We start from the raw sequence: 26,677 nt of genomic DNA on the forward strand, positions 1-26,677 counted from the left end.
ATGCGTTAATTAGCCGATGCTCTACCAATGGACCACGGGCGCTATCACATGTAATCAATGCTCGTTTAACGGGTCATTAGAATCCCCATTAACATGCTCTCCAATTCATCTTTTCTTAAACCACACCCGCCATTGTTTATGTCAACATGCCCAACCAATCAGATTAACTGGATTAACGCTTGAAAAGGTAAGAATTATTGGCTAACCCTTGGCCGAAGCAAGCTAACCCTAAGGACGGAAAAGGGGTGTTGGATCGTAAAGACGTGTAAGTTTCCATAAGACTGAAAAATGGGTATTGGATCGTAAAGACGTGTAAGTTTCCCTAAGACCTAAAACGGGTGTTGGATCGTAAAGACATGTAAGTATCCCTAAGACAGAGAATGGGTGTTGGATCGTAAAGACGTGTTAGTTTCCCTAGGACCGAAAATGGGGTGTTGGGTCGTGAAGCGAGTGTCACCGGTGCGTGAGGCACCGTAACATTATAGCGAGACAGCGGTGGCACTATAGTGCGGTAACTGAGCGGATGGCGGAGCTCGGGCTGTGCTCGGTAAACTGCATTGTTGCCCATAAAGCTAGAATATTACAACTGTCAATAACGAGTAATAGGAATTATCGGAAACGGTAATACCAAGAGTGATGGACTATACTCACTTAGATATGCTTGTATCAATAATGACAGAGCGTGGACTACCTCTCCCTCCACTCCCGATTACAACAACATTTACGAATGAAGGAGCCTTGAGCTTGTCTCCCATTCTCTCTCGATACTTCACATGGCGAAGTTTCCTCTCGACTTTTATTCTCGGCATATTGTCCACCTTTGATATCCACTTGTTTACATCGGAGAATTCCGCTGGTCTTGAGCTGGAAAACCTCAATAACACTTGTCGAATACTAAACAGCGACTGTGATTTGATAAGCATCCCAGTCTCATGTCATATATATGCATGTAGCATTCTGCATATGTTACTTATTATAAAATTGACGTCAAAACAAAAACACATGCAAGATTTGGTCTTCACGTGCAAGTTTTACCGGAAGTAAACGAACTGTCACTTATTGAAAGAAAACCTCTAAAAGGGAAGTAACTCTCCCGGCTTACTACAATGTATTGCAGAGGAAGAGTCGGGGTTTCGTCTCTGGTGAACTGACACATACACTATGTATTCGCATACACCTAATGAAGAAAAAATATTTAGAAACAACAGTTGTTAAATTATAGTTTGAAAATGTCATGAAAAGGAGCCAAGAGACTTTCTTCATAATTGTTCATTGTCAGATACAACGGTAATCTAGACTTGCATGGGTTTGATATACATGTATTTGTTTCAGGGTCTGTGTGACAGCCTAACTATCATATAGCAGGGGCGGATCCAGGATTTTTTAAATGGGTGTGTGTTGGGGTTGGGTGGGTCCCACCCAAAAGCCCATCCTAAAGCCCACCCAAAACCTCACAAACTCACATGTAAACCATTATTAATAATATAACCAAACCAACATGTTATAATGGTAGGAAATGCACAAATACTGTTATAAGGCGTTGAAAAAGGGTTTGAGAACCTGAAGCAAGCAGTCATTTTACACATTGGTTGTAACATATATATATATATGTCATGACCAAGGTTGTGGTTGTTTAGTGCAGCCATAGACGCTAATTAGTATAAATATATGATAATATTTGTAAAAAGTTGAAATAATAGGCGAGCGCAATCTTCTTTGGCACACTTTTCATTACTGAGTGTATAACAATTTAGAGTGAAAATATGTTTTATGTATTTCTATAAATATATGGACTCTTACACCTTTTTATAAACCCTTCAATTTCACACTCAGTTTGAAACCATTGCTTTTTTTTAGATCTGTGAATGAAGAGACCATTATACTATGTGCATATACAGTTCGATTTAGCCCCTTTTCATATTTATGCTGTTTTGAACATGATGTATTGGTAGTAAAATATACAGAAAGGTCAGGGATTGAATTGTTTGTGTGTGGTTTTACTACTTATTATCTTATTCACTCTCAGTTGTGGCAGTAATACATTTACAGTTTCTACAGTGTACATACAGAAGTCACTTCTTAATATAGACGTGTACTATTTTGACATGGACAAGTTAAAAGTGATGGTTCCCTTACAACATAACCATAAAAACTCTCTCACGATGATGATAATTTAAATACCAATAAGTAGTACCTCAGAATATTGTTTTGTTTTGTTTGTTGTTTTATGGCGCACTCAATAATATTCCAGCTATATGAGAGAGCAGGCTCCAATCAGTTCCTCAAAAATCACTCGAGAGTGGTTTTAACCATGAATCACATCACCCAGCTCTCCTAAGTCCAAAACACTCACCCAAGGCTCAAATCAATCACCTACATTTTTACAGTATTCAACCTCTCCTGTTCAGGTTTGGCATACAGTTCTAAAGGTTTCAGATGTTCAAAAGGCTTTCTTACCTGAAAAGGTAGTAGCTGACTGTTCAATTGTCGACATATACTGAACAACAAAAGTTCCTGTGACATTGAATAAGATTTAATGCAAAATAATGTTTTTTACCAAATCTGAAACAATTTCGGTTTGCAACAGATGAAAGACTCCTGTAAGTGTTCAAATGGTTTCATTTGCCATACTGACTTCAGAAAATTCGCGATTTCTTAAAAAAACATGAACATGCCAAAATGTGAATTTACAAATCAATAGCGTGTGTGTCCACCTCTGGTTGCGATGCAAGCAACACATCTTCGTCTCATGGAATGGACCAGGCATTGCACAAAGTCCTGTGGGATATATATCCATATCTGCTGGAGCATGTTTCAGAGTTCCTGGAGTGTCTGTGGAACACGTGGTTGACGTCGAAGGCGCCGATCCATCTCATCCCACATGTGCTCTATTGGTGAGAGATTAGGGGAGCGAGCCGGCCAGGGAATGACATTCACGTTGTTTTGTTGAAGAGAATACTGAACAAGTCAAGCAATATGAGGCCGGGCGTTGTCATGTTGAAAGGTAATGCTTTGGCCATGACGACACAAAAACGTTAGAACAACAGGGCCGATGATCTCGTCGCGGTAGCGCTGTCCATTGAGATTTCCCTCTACCACTATCAAACGGGTCCTCTGTCTTGCTGTAATCCCACCACATACCATAACGCTGCCGTCCCCGAACTGATCTTCTTCCATGACACAATGATTGACGTAACATTCACCTCGATGTCGGTACACTCGAATCCGTCCATCGCTGTGGCTGAGGTGAAAACAAGAATCGTCAGTGAATAGAACTTGTCCCCACTGCATGGCCGTCCAGCGTAGACGCTGTCTGCACCACCATAGACGTGCTTGACGATGGTTTCCTGTCAAAATGGGACATCTGGCGGGTCTTCTGGCGACAATCCATGCACATCTGAGGCGACGACGTACGGTTTGTGAAGATATTCATCGAAGGCCAGGGAATGCTCTCACAGTCACTGTTGCTGGCTGGAATCGATTTCGTAGGTGTGTTGTTCGAATCCAGTTGTCTTGTCGATTATTGGTAACGCGTAGCCTACCACTCCCAGGATGGTCTCTGACTGCATTCGAATGGTGTCAATGTTGCCATAAACACCAAATGGTGTTTCTGTGGGCGTTAAATTGTCTTGCAACATCAGTTGACTCGATCCTGCTTCAAGCATACCAATGGCTCGCAGACCCTCATTCTCGGACAGGTATTTCGTAATGTTGAATAATTGCGTAATTTTGTTGTGGTTGTTGTCAGCACGATGCCAAAGAATGCATATGGAATCCTGTTAACGCACATGTTTTTATACACATTCTTGGGTAGTGAAATCATGAGGCTTGCATAAAAGTCAACTTTTGCATGAAATGCATGCTTTTCTGTAGTATTTGCGTTTGAAAACCAAACTTTACTTGTTGAGTATACATTAATATTTGCAGGCAGTAGGTAATTATCATTGGATTGGTTCCTGGTTATCGTCCATTAGTAAATGAAACAAATAGAGAGTTTGAAGGTATATTTCATTTGGAGCTTCCGGATGCGAGTCACAAAATCAATAGAGAGATGAGCAATCTGGCACGTAGGCTTCTGTATTTTTCCGATTACGACACACATGAGTTCATGGTCATGATCTAACATTTAACGAATCAAAATGAGGTATTGTGACATGTGACAAGGACAGGCCAGGCCCGAACACTATAGAATGATACCTTCAACATTAGGAGAGGAGAGCGCGGTTTGCAATCGATCAAGTCGGATCCCGATCGTTCCAAGTTTCCCCCATTTGGTGACGAGTCTGGCCGGTCTTATCCTGTCCTGTATTGATAGATCGGCTGAGAGTAAGTAAAACTAACTGAGTATAAAGCTGGTGTTGCGTTTCTTTATTATGCGAGTGTGAATGCTGATAGAGACAACTTGGAGTAAGCGTCGTTAGACCAATCACTCCTTGACGGAGCCGAGCCGCGGGGGACAAGGCGAGTGGCAAAGTCATGGCGTAATTGACCACGAGGACCAGGAACGGCAATACATTTAGTAACTGTATTAGGGTCGCACTGGACGCCCGAAAGCAGTTACGACACTTTGCAGACCATTGTGACGTCATTGTTACCATGACGTCACAATCAAATGACATCACTAATGGCTCTGCTACTGAAGCTCTAAGCAGTACTTTTTACACTAAAAACACTGCTTATTACTCTCTACAAACTGAAAAAGTTGGAAACCCGCCTTGCCTGCGTGCATTTAACAACATACAGTGCTAAAGATTCTGACAAAGAATTATCTGTCTTAACTTTCTCAAATTTGTCGAGAGTACAAAGATTACTATAGTGCAAATACTTGGCAAAAGCATATTTCTGAATTTGTTATACAAGTAACACGATGTAATAAATAGAGGATTCATCACGAGTTTTTTTTTAATATGGGAAATATCAACCGAGTCTAATTAATCGGTATTTGCCGAGCCTTTGGCGAGGCAAATACCGATAAACGGGACGAGGTTGATATTTCCCATATTAAAAACACGAGTGATGAATTCTATTTATCATTTTCACATTTTTGCTTCCAAATTAAGGAATAATTGCATTAAACATTAACATCAGCAACTTGTCGAAATCTTACGTATAGATCGTGCGTAGTGATACATGTTTTCCATAGCCATGTAATTCGCTGAGAAAAACAGTTCCTCGGATTATTTTAAACAAAATACTTGAACAGACTTTTGCAGAATAATTGAAACTTTAATAACCGTAACAACAACGATTCTGTGTAATCTGATTATATCTCTGGTGTAACTTCACTTATAATATATAGTTTCAAATCAAACCGCTCGCTCTTCCGGTTATCTAATTTGCATATCTAATTTGCATACTTATGTCATTGGGGTATGACATACATGTTTTTATGTCATAAGCTTATGTCATGGATAAATGCTTAAGTTAAATGATAAAATGAACTTCATCCTCCACAATTGATACACTCAGATTATCAAAACAATATTTACATACTCTCTCCCCTCTAGCAACTCCTCCCCACCGCCATATTTCAACAGTCAGTTTGTGGTTACCACATCTGAATCGACTAAGAGCAATTCTTAAATTTTTACTCTTCTTATTGTGCAAATACCTTTCAGGCTCCAACACTAATTTGATAATGGAATAATTATTAAGCTTACTTGTTTCACTTATAAATAGTGCCCATGTTTGTTTCCAACAATCCTGCAACCTTTCCCTACAAATTCTAAGGAAATGGGTTATGTCACCAACACCCTGTTTAAACCAAACTAGACCAAATCCAAGTATGTTCAACAGATATTTTATTCTAGTTGCCAATGTGGCTCTACCAGCCCCATCTATGAACTTCAGTTTCGCGGTCATGTGACCGACCAATGGAAATATGCCGTATATCGTGTTAACTTCACATAAAGACATTCACATATTACATTACCACACATAACTGTGAAGTAACAAGGACATTATACATTATACAGAATCACTAATCTGCAAAACAAATCTACAGGAATAATACCAATTGTGTCAGAATATGTGTGCGTGCGTCAAGCATGTGATACTTGCGCACGTGAATGCGTGTGTCGTAGGTGTGTGTTGTGCGTGCTAGTTCTTGTTCTAGTCGTGTTTTTAAAATCCACTGAGATACCATGCGTGACGTGAGAGGTGACTGCGCGCGTATGTTTAAGAAAATCCACAATTCTTCATATCCTGATTATCATCTATACTTGCTCCTGACAACTAAAGGCACACTGAGTGAGTTGGGTTTAACGACTCTTTGAATATTAATCCAGTTATGTCACGGCGTGTCAGCTGAATGTGGAAGGAAAGCCCCAAGTGATGCAGGTGTCAGACGTTTACCGCTTCGGTGAAACCCACGAGAACAGGTATGGTGCTGACAAACCTAGAAACATAATCGGGGCGAACCGGGATTCGAACCCACAATCATAGGTTTACGGTGTGCCCAAGGGACGCAACTCTTCACAGCGAACTGCGGTACCTTAGACGACTGGGCCACCCGTCGCCCCATAATGGCACAGAAAACATTACAGAAACATACAAACTCAAGTATAGTTTGTTGTTAACATCGTTATGACATGTTCATGTACTAGATATTGGTGTAGCGCCTTTAAGAAAACTCTCCATGCCGACTCAGGAGTTTGGTATAATTATTACATATGGTCACAGACAAGTTACAATTTCATTTGCAACATCGTACATATGCACGTGTTATCTGTAAACAGATTGTTCACCAACAAAGTCAACGATATACCAGCTGAAAAAATATCTGTGCATCATATAAAGTTCAATAAAAAAGATATGCTTAGTGAAATGAAATAATGCATCTTTCACTACATATTCAAGCCATCTCCTCGGCGTCAATAAAACCAAAGATATATTAATATCATGTCTTCAGAATGGATGAAACTCCTATTTTGCTCAAAGTTTCAAATAAAATTGTGTTATTGATTTGTTTCAGACACATATTTTATTTGAATCAAATAGAACAGACAGAAGTCAGTATTTTTCAGTGTTCTGTGTGGACAGCGTGTTCACCTTCCTGCACGTTTTCTGACTGTCCACAGCTACCATAAATTAAACAGAACATGTTTTCTTTTGCAGCTTGAATATATTGTTAGAACTTAAAGACACACACAAAACGTATGTCACATTATTTCACATTCAGTTGGTATTTATTGACATGGTTGAGACTTAGCTCCAGCATTTATTCCAAAATGGGTTTGTTTCTCAATGTGTATTAATCCAAACAATATTCCACTATGTATATATATTTGACGTCCGTATTGACATTAAAATCAATGTCATCGCCTTATAGATGGCGCAGCTGTTGTTGCTGAAGCCTCTGTTAACTCATTGCAGTCGAACTCCGAGCCCGTTGTCGTAGTTGTCTCCAACGAATCTACGGGGCGTTTCCGTTGCTGAAGTTTCCTTCCACATCTGATCAGACTCTCGGCGCCGTGCAAGTCCATGGCTTGACAGGTGCTATTCACCGTGGTGCATTGTTCCTCACTGGAATACCATTTGATGAAATAACTTCGATATATATCACTGACAATTTGACTAGTTTTGTTAGGTTTGTTATCTTATCTATTAAGGAACCTATTCCGCTCTCGTTACCATGATCAATTTTGTTTAATCTGTCAAATTGCCTCGCATTTTTAATGCACATACACCTTTCTAAAATTGTCATGTCCAGATTATCGAGCAACTGACGGTACCACTCAGGTAGATGGTGCCAAACTCGCCTAACATGTTTTAATTCACAGAAAATGAGAGCGAGCATGATGACTGCGTCATAGAAGCCTTTGTGTACAATGCTCGCTGTATGCATAAATATGCATCTTTGTATCATAGGTATAAGTGGGAGAATCAAATTCGTTGCAACCTAAACCAATATTCTTTTGTAATCATGACAAGTATTTCAGCCAAGTATCACGATTATGTAATAGCGTAAAGGTGGCTGTCACGTGCCATCCCAACTGCAGACGTTTACCATGTATATATCCTTTCCTTAAGTAGATACATTAATGTGGTAATGATAGGGACAGACATGTTCTATTGTGCTAAGCAGTCACATCGATTTAAGTGTATAGAATTGAAGCCCGTGTTATAGTTTATAAGGTTTCGACCTTGCCATGTCAAATGTAATTATGTGTAAAGGGCGGAATTTGAACAGCGAGCTCATCGATTTTGGCATGGCGTATTACTAGCTGTACTTCGATTGAAAGAAAGTTCATGACGCAATTCAGTTTATGGCTTAGACGCACATAACGTAGACAATGTAAACTGTTATAGGACAATATGAACGTGGAATTAATTCACTGTTAATGGACCCGTGAAGATCCGTGAAGAGGCGACTATACTTGTCGTAAGAGACGACTAACGGGATCGGGCGATCAAGCTCGCTGATTTGGTTGATGCAGGTCATCGTATCCCAACTGCGTTGTTTGTTGCTCATGATATCAATCACTGGGCTGTCTGGTCCAGACTCGATTAATTGCGATTCGCTGTGCAGAGTTGAAACCTATGATTGTGGGTTCGAATCCCGGTTCGCCCCGATTATGTTTCTAGGTTTGTCTGCACCATACCCGTGCTCGTGGGTTTCACCGAAGCGGTAAACGTCTAAGACCTGCATCACTTGGGGCTTTCCTTCCACATTAAGCTGACACGCCGTGATATGAGTGGAATAATGTTAAAAACGGCGTTTAACACAACTCACTCACTCACTCCACCAAGTTTACTGCGTTGTAATCGGGGTTGGAGTAGGTCTTTAGCAACCCATGGTTGAAGTTAAAGGCGACTATGCGTGTCGTAAGTGGGGTCAGACACGCTGACTTGGTTGATGCCTGTCATCGTATTGCAATTACATGTATGTGAATCGATGTTCATGATATCAATCACTGGCTTGTCGGGTCCAAACTCAATTATTTACAGACCGTCGTCATACAGCTGGAATATTGCTGAGCGCGGCCTTAAACAACAAACAAAGAAATATACATCTTAGCAAAGTCGATGGAGCTTGTTGTAAGAGATATCGTATGCACCTCATCATCCGTCCTCTGTGCTTGGACACTGGGAGTAGTTGTGTAAGGCTATCAAACCAGCGTCTCTGTCTCGCAGGTTATCCCAACCTGTAGCCCGGTAGAGCCTCAAGCGGGATCATACCTTTGTAAAGTGCGCGACAAGTTGAGACCCGTGGAATACTATTGACTGCATTCTGTGCACAAAGCTGTTCGGCCCGTGTACCTTATCTGCTTTCCTTGAATAATGTCTCCTACTTTCTACCTTGGTTACAGAGATATATAGATTATATATGTAATTCCGGGAAAGATCTACTTTTCCTTTTAGAAATGTCGAACATCTATATATTGCAACGTGATAATCATAAGGGTTGTATGTGGTGTTTGCGATCAGGTGACGGTTATATCTATTTATTTACAAGTACAGTAAACTACGGTTATAACGAACACGCTTATAACGAACTAACGGATATAACGAACTAACGTTTTAGTCCCGACTATTTGCTGTAGTTATATATATGTTTTAACAAACTAAAATTAGTAGTCCCTTTGAGTTCGTTATAACCGTAGTTTACTGTACATCATCTCATGAAGGTATAATAAATGACCAGTTCCTATAATATCAAATGTTGTAACTGCTAAACATTTCATTTTCAGTGCATCTTTTAATATGTGTCAGCCTTGACAGATATTTTTTAATGTCAAATTGGCGTTTTCACACAAAATAATGAATTGGGGAATACAAGATATCATATTAAAAAAGATTAAAATGCTTAATGACAACGCACGGTGGCAGGCTTGCTGAATACGTGTACCTTTCACAGAAACAGAAACAGAAACTAGGACGCTTTTTTTCCCAGAACTGTAACAGGTTTTGCAACGAACAAGGTCTAGAACTTAACAGCGGTTGATAAGAGCCCGCTCAAAGCTCAAAGCGGATGCAAGCTTCGTAAATCGTGCTGTTTTGACGTAGGAGGACGCAGCCCGAAGAAACTCAGACAGATACGATGGGGGGAAACAAGAAGAAGAACCGCCATTCTATTCCGACGACACCCTCGCCTGATAATACAGGTAAGGATAGGTAGAATCGATGCACTTGGTTGAAATCAAGGCAAAACGATTTTGTGCGTGTTTTTGTATTTTTGATCCTGTAAATTCATACTTATCATATCATTACACTTTATTTTATATTTTATGCCACAGGTTAACTTTATTAACGTGTGCTCGTTCCTGAACAACTCCCACTCGAGTGTCCTTTCTTACCGTGCGGCGCTGTGACAATGAACAGCCTTGTTTCCTGGGTATGTTGCGCTGGCGCTACACTGTAGCCAGCGCAGCATACCAAGGGAACAAGGCTGTAACAATGAACTGTCTGCTTAATTCATAGTTTGCAGTCATATATTTTGTCAGTGAAGACAAATTGCAGTGGTTGCTGGACCCTGCCCACGCTTTCTATAATGTATAACAAGTTTGTCTGTTAATGTCATGGTGGTCTACATGTAGCCACACGTCGTCATCATGGTGAAAAGCCGTATGACGTAAATTCATTTCCTGGAATCGTCCACATGAATAGAACAGTACGATTGCACAAGGCCCTTGCATTGATAAATGAATATTATACTAACGCTTCTTTCAATATCTTTTTATGCACATTGCATGCTTGTTTTACCTTTAAAAAAGCTTAATTTAAAAAAAATGCAACAAAATGACACATCATGCAGAAACTATAAAGTTATATGGTCGCAGCCAAAGGAGATATTGGGAAACGGCTTTTATGTCTTGATGTATTTAATAATGAGATTACCCGTGAAAATCCGGGTCGAATGGTTCTTCAGCAACAGCTGTAACAGGCGACTAACGTAATCGGGTGGTCAGGTTCGCTGACTTGGTTGATGCATGTCACCGAATCCCAATGGCGTGGATCGATGCTCATGGTGTCAATCGCTGGATCGTCTGGTCCAGGCTCGGTTATTTACAGACCGCCGTCATAAAGCTGGAATATTGCTGAGTGTGGTGTGAAACAACAAACAAACAAACAAACTTACAGTCAGCTTGATAAACAGTTTGAGTTTTCATTCAGTTTCATCTTTTGTTGTCTGTTTCGACATGCATGATGTTTCCGATATCCTGCTGAACAGTGGTCTATCCGAGAGCCGGGAATGCGGGAGGTAGGTGGTTCGATCCCCGGCCGCGTCATACAAAATAACGTTAAAATATGGTACTTGTTGTTACCCTGCCTGGCGCTTGGCATTAAGGGTATAAAACAAAGACCCGTCGGCTGAGTATACTGTATTTAAACGGGGAATCCGTGTTAGACTGCGGCATGGTATCTCAGTGGTCTAGCACAATAAAATCCGGACAACAAACAAACAATAATGAAATACTTCTGAGAATGTTTAGAAGCATTTTAAGGGGTACATTCAGAGGAGTAGGGTTTTGAAGACATGTAGCTCAAACAAAGTCAAATGATATGCACCCGGGGTGACCACATCTTCCCGAGGCAAGTGAGTTAACTGACTATTAAAAGTCCAGTTTCCACCCTTGCCGAACTAGGCTGGTATTATGGAGTTACATTTTGGCTGGACTAACGAGTCTATATGCATAGTCCAATCAAAATCGCGCACCGAAATCAAAATCCGGTTCGTAAAATGTCATGCAGATTTCGGTCGACTGCAGGATTTGCAAAGCAGGTGCACCGCTAACTCGTTGTCAACAGATATTTTCTAAATCTTTTCATGTTTTTAATCAAGGTGCTCACGAGATTTGATGCACTTCGTTTTGTAGGGAGCAAATGCAAGTGATACGAGAGGTTAAATCTGATTGGTCAATAGGAGAGGCATAGAAAGGACATAACTCGTAATAGCCACTGGTGGTGCTACGATCGAGCCCAGGAATTCCAGCCTAGTTCGACAAGGGTGGAAACTGGACTTTAAAAGTCAGTTAACTCTCTTGCCTTGGGATGATCGGGTGACCACTGACCAAAGTGAAAAAACATAAAAGTGAAGCATGTAATACTGCAGAAACATGTCAAGTTTGAAAGTTATTTGACAAGCGGTTGTGGATCAATATGGCAAAAACGTTTTTTAAATAGTTTTTGCACGTTGTCAGTTGTTCATCCACTCAATGAACCATTGAGACGACTTCCAAGTATATTTGAGTCGATGTCATTCTCTTAGCTATATTCCAGCTGTATGACGGCGGTCTGAAAATAATAGAATCTGCACCAGACAATCCTGTGATTGACATCATGAGCATCGAACATTTGGGATACGATGACATGCATCAACCAAGTTAGCGAACCTGACCGCCCGATCCCGTTAGTCGCCTCTTACGACAAGCATAGTCGTCTATAACGACAGGGGGGCATTGGTGGCCCAGTCGTCTTAGGCGCAGCAATTCGCTGTGCAGAGTTTCGTCCCTTGGGCACGCCAGAAACCTATGATTGTGGGTTTGAATCCCAGTTCGCCCCGATTATGTTTCTATGTTTGTCAGCACCGTACCCGTGGGTTTCACCGAAGTGATGCAGGTCTCGGACGTTTACCACATTATTTCTACCACATTAAGCTGACACGCCGCGATATAACTGGAACACTGTTAAAAGCGGTGTTAAACCAAACTCACTCATTTTTTTACGAAAATCCAGTAATATCATTAGACCGGAAATGCTTATATTTATGTTATTGATGTAGCTACAGGCATGGGAAACTAAAATGGAAAATATCTAATATGGACATCTGCCTTTACTCGCTCCGACATGATATAGATGAAATACTGTTCAAAGTTGCGTTAACCCCAATCACTCACTGATAAATTGTCAACCTGTCCACAGAGACAATGACTATAGTGTCGCCAGAAGAGAAAACTAAAGCCTTAGCCTCGTCCTTCGACGCTGAGGTGCGCCCTCTGATAGACCTGGTGGACAGACTCCGAGGGTATGGTCTGGACAGTGACATCAACCTCCCTTCCGTCGCCGTCATCGGGGACCAGAGTGCCGGCAAGAGCTCTGTTCTTGAAGCAATCTCTGGCGTTCAACTGCCAAGAGGAACGGGTAAGTTGTGTTTCAGAGGCTGGTGTTATACAAAACAACACAATTACATCGAACGGTAAATGGGTGTAATGCAGGTACATACACATGTATATCAACTGAGTCTGGATCAACATGTTGACAGCTTGGGCAAATACGTAGAGACTAGACATATTTGTGGTAAGTCTGCTGAAAGTCCAAAGCCATCTTCCGGGTGTATGGCATATTTTAATTCAAGTCAGATGTCGTCGATACTAAGCTTGAGCGTTTTTGAAAAGGTCAAAGGTCCCTGTACCATGCCCGAGTCTAGCCAACAGCAGATATAACTTGCAATCAATTTTGCAATATTATGAACGTCACAAATCATATGATATTTGCAAATTAGCCTGGGCCCACTTGCACAAAGCGACCTTAGCGCTACAACTATTGTAAGCCTATGTTAAAGTATGGGAGTTAAGATCATCTTAGCGCTAAGACTGATTTCGCGACTTTGCATTGACAAAAATTGATCAAGTTAGTTATGTTCTCAAACACATTTGAAAATTCGAAGTGACTCGTTTTATATAGGCATAGTAACAAGGTGCCCGTTGGAGATGCGGATGAAGCATTCAGAAGATGAGGACATGTGGGCGGGAAAGATAATGTACAAGGACATGTATGACATGACCCATGAGGAAATCATTCTGAACAGAGAGAGCGTCGGAGAGCTCGTGCGGAAAGGTTTGAAACAATTAAATATATTGATTTTCAAATGTTCGTTATAACATGAACTAAGAATGAATCTATTCATTTTCACTTAGAACCAAATCAATATACTTCTGACCTACCAACTGTTTGTTTGTTTGTTTGTTTTTCACACCGCACTCAGCAGTATTCCAGCTATATGACGGCGGTCTGTAAATCATCGAGCCTGGAGCAGACAATCCAGTGATTGACATCATGAACATCGATCTACGCAATTGGGATACAATGACATGCATCAACCAAGTCAGCAAGCCTGACCACCTAATCCCGTTAGTCGCCTCTGACGACAAGCAAAGTCGCCTTTAACGGCAAGCGACATGCATCAACCAGGTCAGCAAGCCTGACCACCTAATCCCGTTAGTCGCCTCTGACGACAAGCAAAGTCGCCTTTAACGGGAAGCATGGGTTGCTGAAGACCTATTCGAACCCGGATCTTCACGGGTCGACCTACCAACTGAAAGATTTAAGTTCTGCAAGGTCTGAGTTCTGTTTAAATAGGACTTTACTTGGAGTTTAGACTGCTGTCTTGGCACGTGCTATTGCTATGTTCCATACAGCTCAGAAGGAAATGACAGATAGTGCGAAGGGCATCAGTGATGAACTCATTACTCTGGAAGTGACGTCATCAGATGTCCCTGACCTTACCGTCATAGACCTGCCAGGTATTGCACGGAACGCCGTCGAGGGTCAGCCGTTGGATATTGAAGCGAGGGTAAGCTCTGACGTCACAGTAATACAGTAACACTGTTATACCAATTTTTAAAACATGTCATTCGGTCAGGAAAAGTACAATATAACCATTTGCTGGACAATAAAATTGAGAAAATATTTTTTAAAGACAGTGAAAGATCGATTTGTGCAACCAGGCATGCGCACTCTGGTTATGCGGACGCCATATCAAATTTTTCATTCAAAGGATATTTTTGTTATTCTAAACCTCTGATCAGAATAGTGAATTTCATAGAAAAGTTGTCCAATACATTGTACACCCAAGATTATTTTGAACTGATATGTACATCCTTTCAACAATATAAAAGAGTTTTAGAATATTATATTCTGTCTGTAAATTATCTAATTATTTCAAAATCAGTTACGCCGTTATATTACTGGAATATTGCCAAAAAGCGGCGTAAAACCATTCTCACTCACTCTCTCTAAATCAGTTACCATTTTTTTTCAGATTAAAAATATGATCCGTAGATACATTAGACGCCAGGAGACTATCATCCTTGCTGTTCTACAGTGTAATGTGGATATAGCCACATGTGAGGCACTCAAAATGGCAAAGGAGTTTGATGCCGAAGGTGGCAGAACTCTGGGTAGGTTGATCACTTTCGTTAAATGTTTAAAAAGGCCATCAGAAAATGTATTTAAATGATATTGATCTTAGTTTGTGTTGATACTTTCATGTAGATATGTTATCAATGGAATTTTAATATTAAAATGAATCTGCACAGGAGTTCTAACAAAGCCGGACTTGCTGGACAAGGGAGCCGAGACGGGCGTGGTGAGGATCCTCAACAACATGGAGTTCACACTGTCCAAGGGCTACATCATTGTCAAGTGTCGAGGCCAGGAGGCTATATCGGACGGCCAATCCTTGAAACAGGCGCTAGAAGTAGAAGAAGAATTCTTCAAAAGTCACAGACATTTTAGGTAGTGTTATCACCGCACTGAAAGGCATGCAACATTGTACATACATCTATGAAACCATCATTATCTGCAGGTAAGGCGTCAGACCTGTATATCTGTATCAGACTGGGTGTGATTACGCTCAACTATTGACATCGCCCGCGCATTCAACTTTTGCCGGCTGTGACGACATAGGGAATAGCCAGTGGTTGTCCTCCCTAACGCATAAAACGAGGACGGCAGTTGTGTGCGGGGCTTATCGGTCGGGACTGGACTGGTCTATTCATGATATTAATCACTGGATTGTCTTGTCCAGAATTGATTATTTACGGACCGCCGTCATATAGCTGGAATATTGCTGGAGTGCGGCGTTAAACAACAAACCAACAACCAACCAACTTGCAAAATGGGGATAAATATGAAAGATGACATATAGAGTTTAGTTCGGGAATTATTATACCTATTTAAACATGCATCTAATTTAATGAGAGATTGTTACATGTATGTTAATTATCCGGGTTAGAATAGGTCTTCAGCAACCCATGCTTGCCATAAAAGGCGACTACAGTGTATGCTTGTCGTAAGAGGTGCCTAACGGTATCGGGTGGTCAGGCCTGCTGACTTGGTTGATGCATGTCATTGCGTGGATCGATGCTCATGATATCAATCACTGGGTTGTCTGGTCCAGACTTGATTATTTACAGACCGCCATCATATAGCTGGACTATTGCTGAGTGCGGCGTTAAACAGCAACAGAAATTCCTATGTTCCAGCTCCTTGCGACCATCATTATCATTATTTACAGTAAAGACCAGTATGTTATTATCTATATCACACTGGGTGTGATTGCGTTCAACCATCGACTGCCGTTTACTTTCAAGATGGGAATAAATATGAAAAGTGCCATATAAAAATAAGCCAGGGTAAAATTATACCTATTTAAACAGTCATGTTATTTTATGAGTTACATGTATGTTTACTATGTTCCAGCTCCTTGCGACCATCTCAGTGAGGAATCCCCAACTTATCAGGTAGACTATCACGTGAGCTGAAGATACACATCAAGGTTTGTATACCAAAATAGTTACTCTAGCTTTGTCTGGAATATATTTTACGCACTTACACAGCATTTGCCTTTCGATTTTCGCCCTGTTAGACCAACCCGCCTCCCTTCCACCCCCCCCACCCCCTCCCAGGTCTTCCCCCGCCCCAGAATATCAAATAGTCGGTCTCTTCAGGCTATTGGCATGCTTCAAGTTGGTAGACTAACGGGATCGGGTGGTCAAACTCGCCGACTTGGTTGATGCATGTCTTCGTACCCGAATTGCGTAGATCAATAAGCATGATGTCAATCACTGGATTGTCTGGTCCAGACCCGTTTATTTACAGACCGCCGTCATATAGCTGGAATATTGCTGAGTGCGGCGTTAAACAACACACAAACAATAACTCTTGGTAACTCTACAACATGTGACAAATATTGAAGGCCAAATTAACCTTCAAATAAATATGTTGAAAGAAATATTCTATGTCCGATAACTCAACAAGAGCAACTTTGTACATATTATTCCTAGAGTAGGACATTCAAGTTGAAGTTTCAAGTGACCTTCATTCTCGAAGTAGTTCTGACTATTTAGGTACTGAAACAAATACCTGGTGTATGACATGTTAATGAGAGCTAGCACCAATGTTTACAACTATAAAATTATAAGTGCATTGCCAAACTGCGAAGAATGTCATGAAATTCTGTGATAAAAATGCACAAAACTATTATCAAGGCAGCTAGAGGCATTCCTTTCAAGTTGTACAGCATTGTGTTTCCTCAAACCGGAAATGCTTGCATTAACTGGAAGTGCGTATTATTCTCTCATTCAGGCAGTTTGAGCCAAGTTTCGAAGTACTGAACTTTTTTTTTGAAACGGAACGATATGGTTAAACGTAAGTGACAGTACTCTCTTATCAAGGTAGCTAGACGCATGGGGATTTCTGTTTGAAACTACAGTAAAGTACGGTTATAACGAACTCAAAGGGACTAATTTTAGTTCGTTATAACCGTAGTTCTTTATAAGCATATATACAGCATAACTACAGCAAATAGTCGGGATCAAAACGTAAGTTCGTTATATCCGTAAGTTCGTTATAAGCGTGTTCGTTATAACCGTAGTTTACTGTAGTTTGAAACTTGAAACTAGAAATGTATGAAGTAGGTTAGCTGGAGACGTGTCCTTTTAGATCTGATATGAGCGTCTATTTTAGAAGACCAATGTTTTCCCAAACGGAAGTACATGTAATGGTTTCTGTGGTCTTGGTGAAATGGCAGGGAAGGGGTTGATACTGTGTTTACTTACAAACAGGGATTCTATTTGACACTGCTCATCATGAACAATGTTGCAGAAACGGTTACCGGGCCTGAAGGAGGATGTGCGCAACAAACTTCTTGAGACGGAGCGTGACTTACATGAACTTGGCGAGGATCCGCCAGCGACAGCCTCAGAGAAGCGGCAGATGGCTCTCCGGGTAAGTGACTGAGTTGGGTTTAAATAACCCTTTTAGAAATATTTATTTCACGGGCATATAATGTAATAAAGGCTTCATCCCCATGTGGGTAATCGAAGTCAGTTAGTAGAGAGGCTACGCCAATGTAATTTCTTAGGAATTAAATATACATTGAACACACGAACACTTTCTTAGTAAAGCTCACATTCTCGTACTTTATTGGGTTGAATCCAATTCAGGATTCGACCCAATACTGCCAGAGTGAGGCAATTAATCGCCAGCACACAAAGTCAGCGCTCTAACCCACCCAGCCACAGAGGCTTCCACAATAATGAAAGTCCGACAACTGGTTGTCAAGATCACGTACTTTGTGTACCCCTCTGACAAGTGTAAATTGGCAGGACTCCCGTGGCTGAAAGCTATGAACACACGGTGCCATTTAGAAAGTGGTCAAATGTAACTAATGTTACATATTGGTGGCAGTGAGGGTTCGAATCACGGATGGGACTCAACCCAAACAAGTACGTAAATATGTACTTTACTAAGAAAGTGTTATCCCAATATATAAAATTAGTTCCACTAAACATTGACTAAAATGACTCAACAGATAAAACATGTAAGATAGTATAAACCAATAACAATCAATCCATGATGACGATGCAATAACAAAATAACAATTGTATGCCATTTATGAACTTTGAACGGGTGTTGTCGAAATTGTTTCCGTTTACAAGCCGTTTCAGTGTATACATGTATTCATATTCTTATAAGTTTCACATGGTCCCAAATCTATAAACTTATTTAGAGGAAACACCAAAGTAATTTCATGGAAGCAATATTTTATGAGGTGTTATGTTGTCACAGATGGTCACCGAGTTTATCGACTTTGCCACCACGTTGACGAATGGAAAACGTTGCGATGACCCCAAGTTTCCGCCACAGATTAACACCTTATTCAGTGTTGCTCGCGGGTCTTTCGCAGAGTTGCATAAAACCGCTGCTCAAGAGCAACCAGGCATGTAGATTGCATAACTACTTGAGAATATTTTATAGGCATTTACATTTGCGCGACTTTGTGCTATATTACACAAGACTGATTTACACATTGCATTTTAGCACAGAGACCATGGTAAACAATTGAAACTGAACGAGGGGAAGTAAAATATAAGAAATATCAATCCCGACAATAATCAATAACTCATAAACAGTTCAATATTTCTTCATGAACGTTGCCTACACATGATCTAAACCGATGCCTTTTGACCTTCTGCTCTCCGGGCGGATGCTCTACCACTGGACCACGGCGGCGGTCACTTGCATAGGATCGATTCAGGAATTGTTCCAATGCTTTTGCTATTCGTTTGTAAAATTTAATTTTAGAAATATTTCACAATTCACTAATTATAATATTACTAATTCACGTTATTGGAATGAAAGGAAAGCACGTAAAGAATAGAGGGAATCATTTATCGTAGTCTTTCGTTATCAACCATAATAACAGTTCATCGAGTGGCAATAGCTGAACTGAACCGTGGCTTCTTTGTTTGAATTAGGATTAACATACTGAATTGTTTGTTAGGGACTTTTAAACTGACCTCAGGTGCTTCTGTTCACAATACATTGACTGACACATACATGTACGTATTTTCTCCTGCTAGACACAAAGGATCGGACACTGAAGACCGAACTACAACAGAGAATGGAAGCGTCCCGAGGTCGAGAGTTCTGTAATTTTCTTGGCAAATTTGAACTGGTTGAAAGTTATGCTCGGGAATACGTCTTGAAATTGGAAAGACCTGCGCTTCGCTGCTTCGACGAAGTACATAGCAAGACGATAGAAATTCTAAAGATTCTAGCAGAAAAGTGTTTCGAGAAATTCCCTGATTTTGCAGACAGAGCAAAGGTCTTTAACACATTTTAATTCCTTCTCTTTAGTTAATCGTATTCTTTCACACAGTAATGAGCTAAGGCAATCTTATTAAAATCCCATCTTAGTTCTCGCTACCGCTAAACAAAGATCTGAGGACATCCCATTGCGGTTCACGTCAGACCGACCTTGCGCGAACTTTGACCGACCAATGGAATGACCAATCAGAAGGCAGCTTTCTCGTGCTTTACGGCACAAATTTCAAATTGGCGACTACGCTTCGAAACATATTTTGAAAAATTCTAGATTTCAAATTTGAAACCTGAACAAAAAACCCATTTGGAATGGCTAATAGATGGTCTAGATTGTAAGGTTTCAGTCGTTAAACCCGGAATACCCCCATGTTAAAGTTTTCGAGATTGCATGTTTAGAAACAATACATTGTTGTATACACTGATATGACCCCAGGGCACATATGATTTTTATGAACCCCTATATGTTTGCCCTCGTAGGTAATAATATAAGGGTAATGCTATTTTTCAGGGCATTATAATTTGCAGAAGCCCGAGGTCTTCCATTAACTGCCCGATGAAGGAGGGCATTATCAGGTTACAGTGGCCCGCCCATTTCTGATAACGTGCGGGCGATGATAATTCTGTCCATTTTAGCTATAATATCAGATAGACATCAGTAGACATCTTACATGTGCAATGTATGTATTATTGTAATTCTTGGAATATTTCTGTTTTCTACATCATCAGGAAATTATCATGAAGACAAGGAAAGCGACTCAAAATGACTGCAAAGAGGAAATACAGAGGTATTTCAAGATGGAGAATCTCGTGTACTCCCAGGATCAAACGTATGGCGGCGAGTTACGTAAGTGGAGTCAGTGAATACAGTTATCATCCCATTGACTGGTCTCTCGGTATCTATAAGAATATTTCTAAATTTACTTGGCTTGTTAGTGCCGACTCGACTATTTACTCGACTACTATACGACCGACATATTTTGACATATCTACAAACTGGCTCGTACAGCAAATAGAGTTATGAATATATAGAAGATATATCACGTGTCGAGTCACGAGATGAGAGAAACATGTCATTTCACGAGACACATGGAATATCCAATTTATATATACTTTTTGTGTAGTTTTCTATATTCCAAATGTAAATCTTTAAACGTAAATTCTGCCTACCTGACACGAAGGCCGTTTCACCACCCCTTGTGGTTGCGGCTTAAAAAGTAGTTCTGAATTTGCAAATTCTCAAAAATTATAAACAAACGTATTGAGCGTCACGAAAGTTCTTTATCATACATTCGGATATGATTGTATACAAAATCAACTTTAACAAATTACCCTTGAAACCGACGAGACTCCTGTTTGATGGGAATGAATACAAGCTGGTCAAGTAATAAAAATGGTGCTTTCCGAAACGAACAGTCTCGATTGGCGAGATAAATGAGACATTTACAGTTTCTAACGAAACATTTTTCGAGAGAAAAACAAACACCAAGAAGTGTAGGTGTTACAATACAAGTATACTGACATCATTCAATTGACTGGGACCCGTGAAGAATCCAGGGTAGAATAGGTCTTCAGCAACCCATGCTTACCGTAAAAGGTGACTTTGCTTGTCGTAAAAGGCGACTAACGGGATCGGGTGGTCAGGCTCGCTGACTTGGTTGATGCATGTCATCGATCCCAATTGCGTGTATCGATGCTCATGATATTAATCACTGGATTTTCTGGTCCAGACTCGATTATTTACAGACCGCCGTCATATAGCTGGAATATTGCTGAGTGCGGCGTCAAACAACAAACCAACCAACCAAATCCATTGACTGGTCTCCGAAAAGTTTTCTGAATTCACTTGACTTGCAACTGGTTATGCTTCTTCCAAGATGCGTCTTCAATCATGTATTCTATGAATATGTGCTCTTCGAGTTTTTCCTGGGTCGTTATGCAACTTTACAATTTTCAGATAAAACACACTTGATTTTCGACCGCCTCCGTGGCCTAGAGGTAGAGCGTCCGCCCGGAGAGCGGAAGGTCAGGGATTCGATCCCCTGCCGCGTCATACCAAAAGACGTTAAATTATGGTACCTGTCTGGCGATGGGCATTAATGGCTAAAACATGACTTGTCGGGTCGGAGTCAGTATAATGTGTCGGAGTGGGGATATTCATCTGAAACTTCGGCATGGTATCTCAGTGGGCTAGCACTATTCGGCATCAGTCCGCACTAGTACAAGCAGCCACACACACACACACACACACACACACACACACACACGTGCATGCATGTCGCTATATAAGTGCAATAATCTTGGACGCGACGTTAAACCCAATTTCACCTCACTTGATTTCCAATGTTAGAAAAGTGTTCGCATGACTGGACATACATCATATATACTTTCACCGACAAGTATTGATCTATTTGATACCAAAATACGCTTTGGAGATATTCACTTTCTAAAAGGACTGTGTCAGTAATCACTTAATAAGCGTTGTCTAAATGCATTAATATATTTGGCTGCGCAGAAGTTCGCTTAAGAATAATCAATCAAGCAAATGAACAAAGTCAACAATGAAACTAGCATCGGAGATCGTCAATCCGCCCGCTTCTCAAAGGAGACACATTTTCTCAATAACAATTTAAAGTTATAGAAATGAAATTTGCCACACTGTTTTAGTGGTCTTAAATGAGTTATGACCCTTGCGCCGTGCATTTCAACTTGGGCCATAATGCGTGAAATGGTGACAGGTTTTCTACTAAAATTACATGAATGAAAATTTGCATGCTTATATAAGAGATACTTGTCAAGACTGATTTCGAAAATTGTATGTATACAATTACATGATAGTTGAAATGAAATACAAATTCAAACTGACAAACAATGAAAATAATTTAGCTGGGGTAAGAGTATTCGGTGTCACGGGCAGTCGGCTGCGAGTTCAACTCCAAGCATGGTTGTAGCCACCTATCACAGTGGGGAGCTTTGTCTGGTGGAGCGATAGTGTAAGCGAGCTCCGCGAACGGGATGACGATGTGAGGAGCTTGAACGTTTTTAGAGTTGGAGTATACACAGTTACTGCCCTTGATCCATGTTAGAAAGAGTATAGTGTCTACGATAGGGATACATTTTCAAAGAAACTACTGAGATTAGCTTATCTAATTGATACTTATTAAGACTGAATACGAGAATTAGTGCCATAATTTTTTTCCAGAGAAGGGTCCTTTTGTGTGTATAAATATTGCACATTTAATATTTTTTTCTGATGACACTCCAGCGACCCTTGTGACTATCCGTTCTTAAGGCTTTATAGGACTCTTTCTTTATAGTTTATATTCACTACTTTATGAACAAACAAAATTCTAATGTTCCCCATGGCGGGCGATGGTGATAACGCTGTTTCTTGTTAATTCTAAATTTGTTGGCTCTGTTACCATGGTAACCATCAAAATCTGTTTATTTCTCAGTAGTGAACATGTAATGTAGTCCTTTTGCGAATGTTTATTGTCGGTTCTAGGAAAAGAAGAGGAGAAACGAAGGGAAGAAGAGGAGGAGGAAGCAGAGAGGAAACATAAGGCAGCGTCAAAATTTAACGTTCAGATAGGTACTGGCGTATTGATAGCGTCACGATCACGAAAAGGACTTCTCATTTAATACATCAGAATGTAATATCTGCTTGACTCCTGCGATTTGAACCTAGTCACTATATGTAGTGCTGTTAATAACTTTATCAAAATTAACATAGTTCCTCGAATAGTGTGTATATAGAAACAATATACACGCTGAAGCTACTCCTTCTGATAATGAATATGCATCTACCGAGTACATAGTTACACAATATGATTTTTATAACATTTTTATAAGAATGTTTCTACATTTCAGGCTCTGTAAAGGATGAAGATGTGAACGGTATCGGCAAGGCATTGCTGAGTCTAAAATCCTATTACCAGGTACATTCGCTATATCTTACTCCATGATGAATGTGTCTTTTCAATTTGACCCGCCCGGCAATTGTTTTTCTCAACATATGTCATGCATAGACTTCAAACCCGATACAGCCCCCATATAACACTGGAGACATTATAAGACATGATAATGCGACACTGAAGGTCGACATTACGTTCAAGTTTTTCCTCATTTTCCAAACAACAGCTTATTTTTGCGAAGAATTTTATCGATTGACTCAAGCTTTTGTCGATATACCAATCTGACATCAACAAAATATTTGAGGCTTAGAACTTATTTCATACATAAACAGTTACATATTTCTGAGAGGTCCTTATAATGATAACATATAGCAAAACCCTTAAAAATGGCAGATTTCTGGTAGTCCTTAGGATACCTTAACTATTGGGCAGTTTGGCAAGAATTATAGGACTAGTGCAAATTTCTACCGCTGGTATAGTCAAACATTCGTCGACATATTTTGCTTAATACATAAGAATATGACAGGAATTGTTGCCTACTAGTTTCTTGTAGGAGTAGAATGTTGGATTGTCATAGCAGTAAACTGGTATATACCTGTTTCTTATTGTTGTATCGATAGGGCAGACAAACGAAAAATGTATGACATTTTCACTTCATTAAGATTACAATCTTTACAAACACACTGAGATTCATCAACACCCTCGCTCGCCCCACAGTTGTCTGAATAGGCAACTCGTTTAATCTCAATAAACATAAAAACCTGACTCTGTCGTCTCTTTCTCGTATATTCATTACGTAATACCCAGTATTTAACATTGTACATAATTCCGTCACCTGGTAGCTGAATTCATTTTATTAGTAAGAATCTAGATGTTACGCTCACGTAAACGATTCTTGAATACTACCAAGAAGAGATTGAAATCGCCAATGTTCTGGGATTGCCATACATCACCAACACCGACGCTGAAGATTAAATGCTAGTATCTAACGTCCCCTGCCCATGTTTTGACACCAGCTTCATCCAAGCCTTTTCATTAAAAGATAACACCGATATAGTGAGAACCCCGTACCTGAAGATGCAACCAAATCGGAACGTCTAAAATGTACCCTGTGCTAGTTTTGTGGTTTGCCGGGAGTATATGCATTGCATTCTAGAATGAATAAGTGAAACGAGTGTATTCGTGTTTCTTCAGTGAAAGTGGAATCTTTTCATGTAATTCTTTTGCGTGGTCAAGGAGAGAGAACTTCTGCTCTCTGTGTACCAATCCTCGTGTACATTTGTTGCAGATTGCTGCACAGCGTCTCTGTGACGTCATCCCCATGATCATCCAGCTGCACGTGTTCAAGGAACAGGTGGAGGATATGCGAACCCAGCTGATGGACATTGCTTCTGATGAAAAGACCATGGACCACATCGAGGAAGATGTAGACATGGCCTATAAGCGGAGGGAATGCAAGTCTCGTCACGAGAGACTCCAGCTGGCGGAGGAAGAACTTGACAAAATCTAATTTTCATTAATGTCAATCCATGCTCTGTCTCTGCTTGCTTCTGTCACCGATCATCGTTGTCCTGACAACCCATCTGTAATTTCTTTAATGCATTGACATATGTTAATGATGTATTGGGAATCGTCCCAAGCCAGCAGGAATCAAGCGATCGGTATGCTGCAAGAAGGGGCAACTCAAGTGATCATCGCCAGGTGTGTTAACGTCCATCCATGCACGATAACTCGACTGTGGCATCGTTTCAACCTTTTGGTGCTTTTGGGACCCGCTGTGTCTCTGCTTGCTTCTGTCACCAATCATCGTTGTCCTGACAACCCATCTGTTATTTCTTTAATGCATTGACATATGTTAATGATGTATTGGGAATCGTACAATGGACTCTTTTATTTATACGGATAAAAAGTTTCTCCATGGCAGGAAACGAAGCCATTTTGGTTTTGGAATGGACGAATGTATCATTCCGTATTACGTGTTATTATAACTGTTCATTTTCTAAATGCGTTTTAGCTTTTATTACTTGGTTTATGGTTTTTTACAAATCAGGAATGATATGAAAACATTCAGTCTAAGGTTTCGTTTATTATCGCTGAGCCTGATAGTCACTCAAACGTGACAATACTCGCAAATCATTTCCCTGCCTTATCCGACCCCTGAAGATTCCGGGGTGGAATAGGTCTTCAGCAACCCATGCTTGCCGTAAAATGTGACTATGCTTGTCGTAAAAGGCGACTAACGGGATCGGGTGGTCAGGCTTGCTGACTTGGTTAATGCATGTCATCGATCCCAATTGCGTGGATCGATGCTCATGATATCAATCACTGGATTGTCCTGGTCCAGACTCGATTATTTACAGACCGCCGTCATATAGCTGTAATATTGCTGAGCGCGGCGTTAAAAAACAAATCAACCAACCCTGCCTTATCCAAAGTAGTAATACATGTTCAGTGACGCGTAATCCAGTCTCATTACATCACATTGACGGGGGCACGGGTGGCCCAGTCGTCTAAGGCGCCGCGATTCGCTGTGCAGAGTTGCGTCCCTTGGGCACGCCAGAAACCTATGATTGTGGGTTCGAATCCCGGTTCGCCCTAATTATGTTTCTAGGTTTGTCAGCACCATACCCGTGCTCGTGGGTTTCACAGAAGTGGTAAACGTCTAAAACCTGCATCACTTCGGGCTTTCCTCCCACATTAAGCTGACACGCCGCGATATGACTGGAATACTGTTACAAGCGGCGTTAAACCCAACTCACTCACTCACTCACTCACATCACATTGACCAATTACATGATTTAGCATCACCAGTACTCCAAGCAGTGCATATCACGGGGCGACTAACGCGATCGGGTGGTCAGGCTCACTGACTTGGTTGATACATGTCATCGATCCCAATTGCGTGGATCGATGCTCAAGTTGGTAGACTAACG

General features: G+C 40.6%; 2 protein-coding genes across 2 annotated transcripts in view; one reads left to right on the forward strand and one right to left on the reverse strand.

Moving 5' to 3' along the window:
- LOC124132596 (zinc phosphodiesterase ELAC protein 2-like) overlaps positions 1 to 1,054 on the reverse strand; it is a 53,742-nt gene extending 52,688 nt beyond the window's left edge. The window contains exon 1 of the mRNA XM_048392514.1: positions 652 to 1,054. Within this exon, the coding sequence (XP_048248471.1) occupies positions 652 to 923 (272 nt within the window). The 5' untranslated portion in view covers positions 924 to 1,054. The remainder of the gene's footprint in view (positions 1 to 651) is intronic.
- Positions 1,055 to 9,898: 8,844 nt separating this feature from the next.
- Positions 9,899 to 25,748, forward strand: LOC125377999 (interferon-induced GTP-binding protein Mx-like). Its single transcript, XM_048392515.1, is given in 14 exon segments — positions 9,899 to 10,106; positions 12,865 to 13,083; positions 13,627 to 13,779; positions 14,361 to 14,515; positions 14,984 to 15,122; positions 15,261 to 15,459; positions 16,426 to 16,501; positions 17,830 to 17,952; positions 18,796 to 18,946; positions 19,590 to 19,834; positions 20,560 to 20,677; positions 23,336 to 23,422; positions 23,701 to 23,768; positions 25,033 to 25,748. Coding segments are annotated over 14 exon segments (2,019 nt in total). The 5' UTR covers positions 9,899 to 10,042; the 3' UTR covers positions 25,255 to 25,748.
- The last annotated feature ends 929 nt before the right edge of the window (positions 25,749 to 26,677 follow it).

The sequence above is a fragment of the Haliotis rufescens genome, unplaced genomic scaffold, assembly GCF_023055435.1.
Source record: "Haliotis rufescens isolate VD_foot unplaced genomic scaffold, xgHalRufe1.0.p SCAF_11, whole genome shotgun sequence".
NCBI classification, from domain to species: domain Eukaryota; kingdom Metazoa; phylum Mollusca; class Gastropoda; order Lepetellida; family Haliotidae; genus Haliotis; species Haliotis rufescens.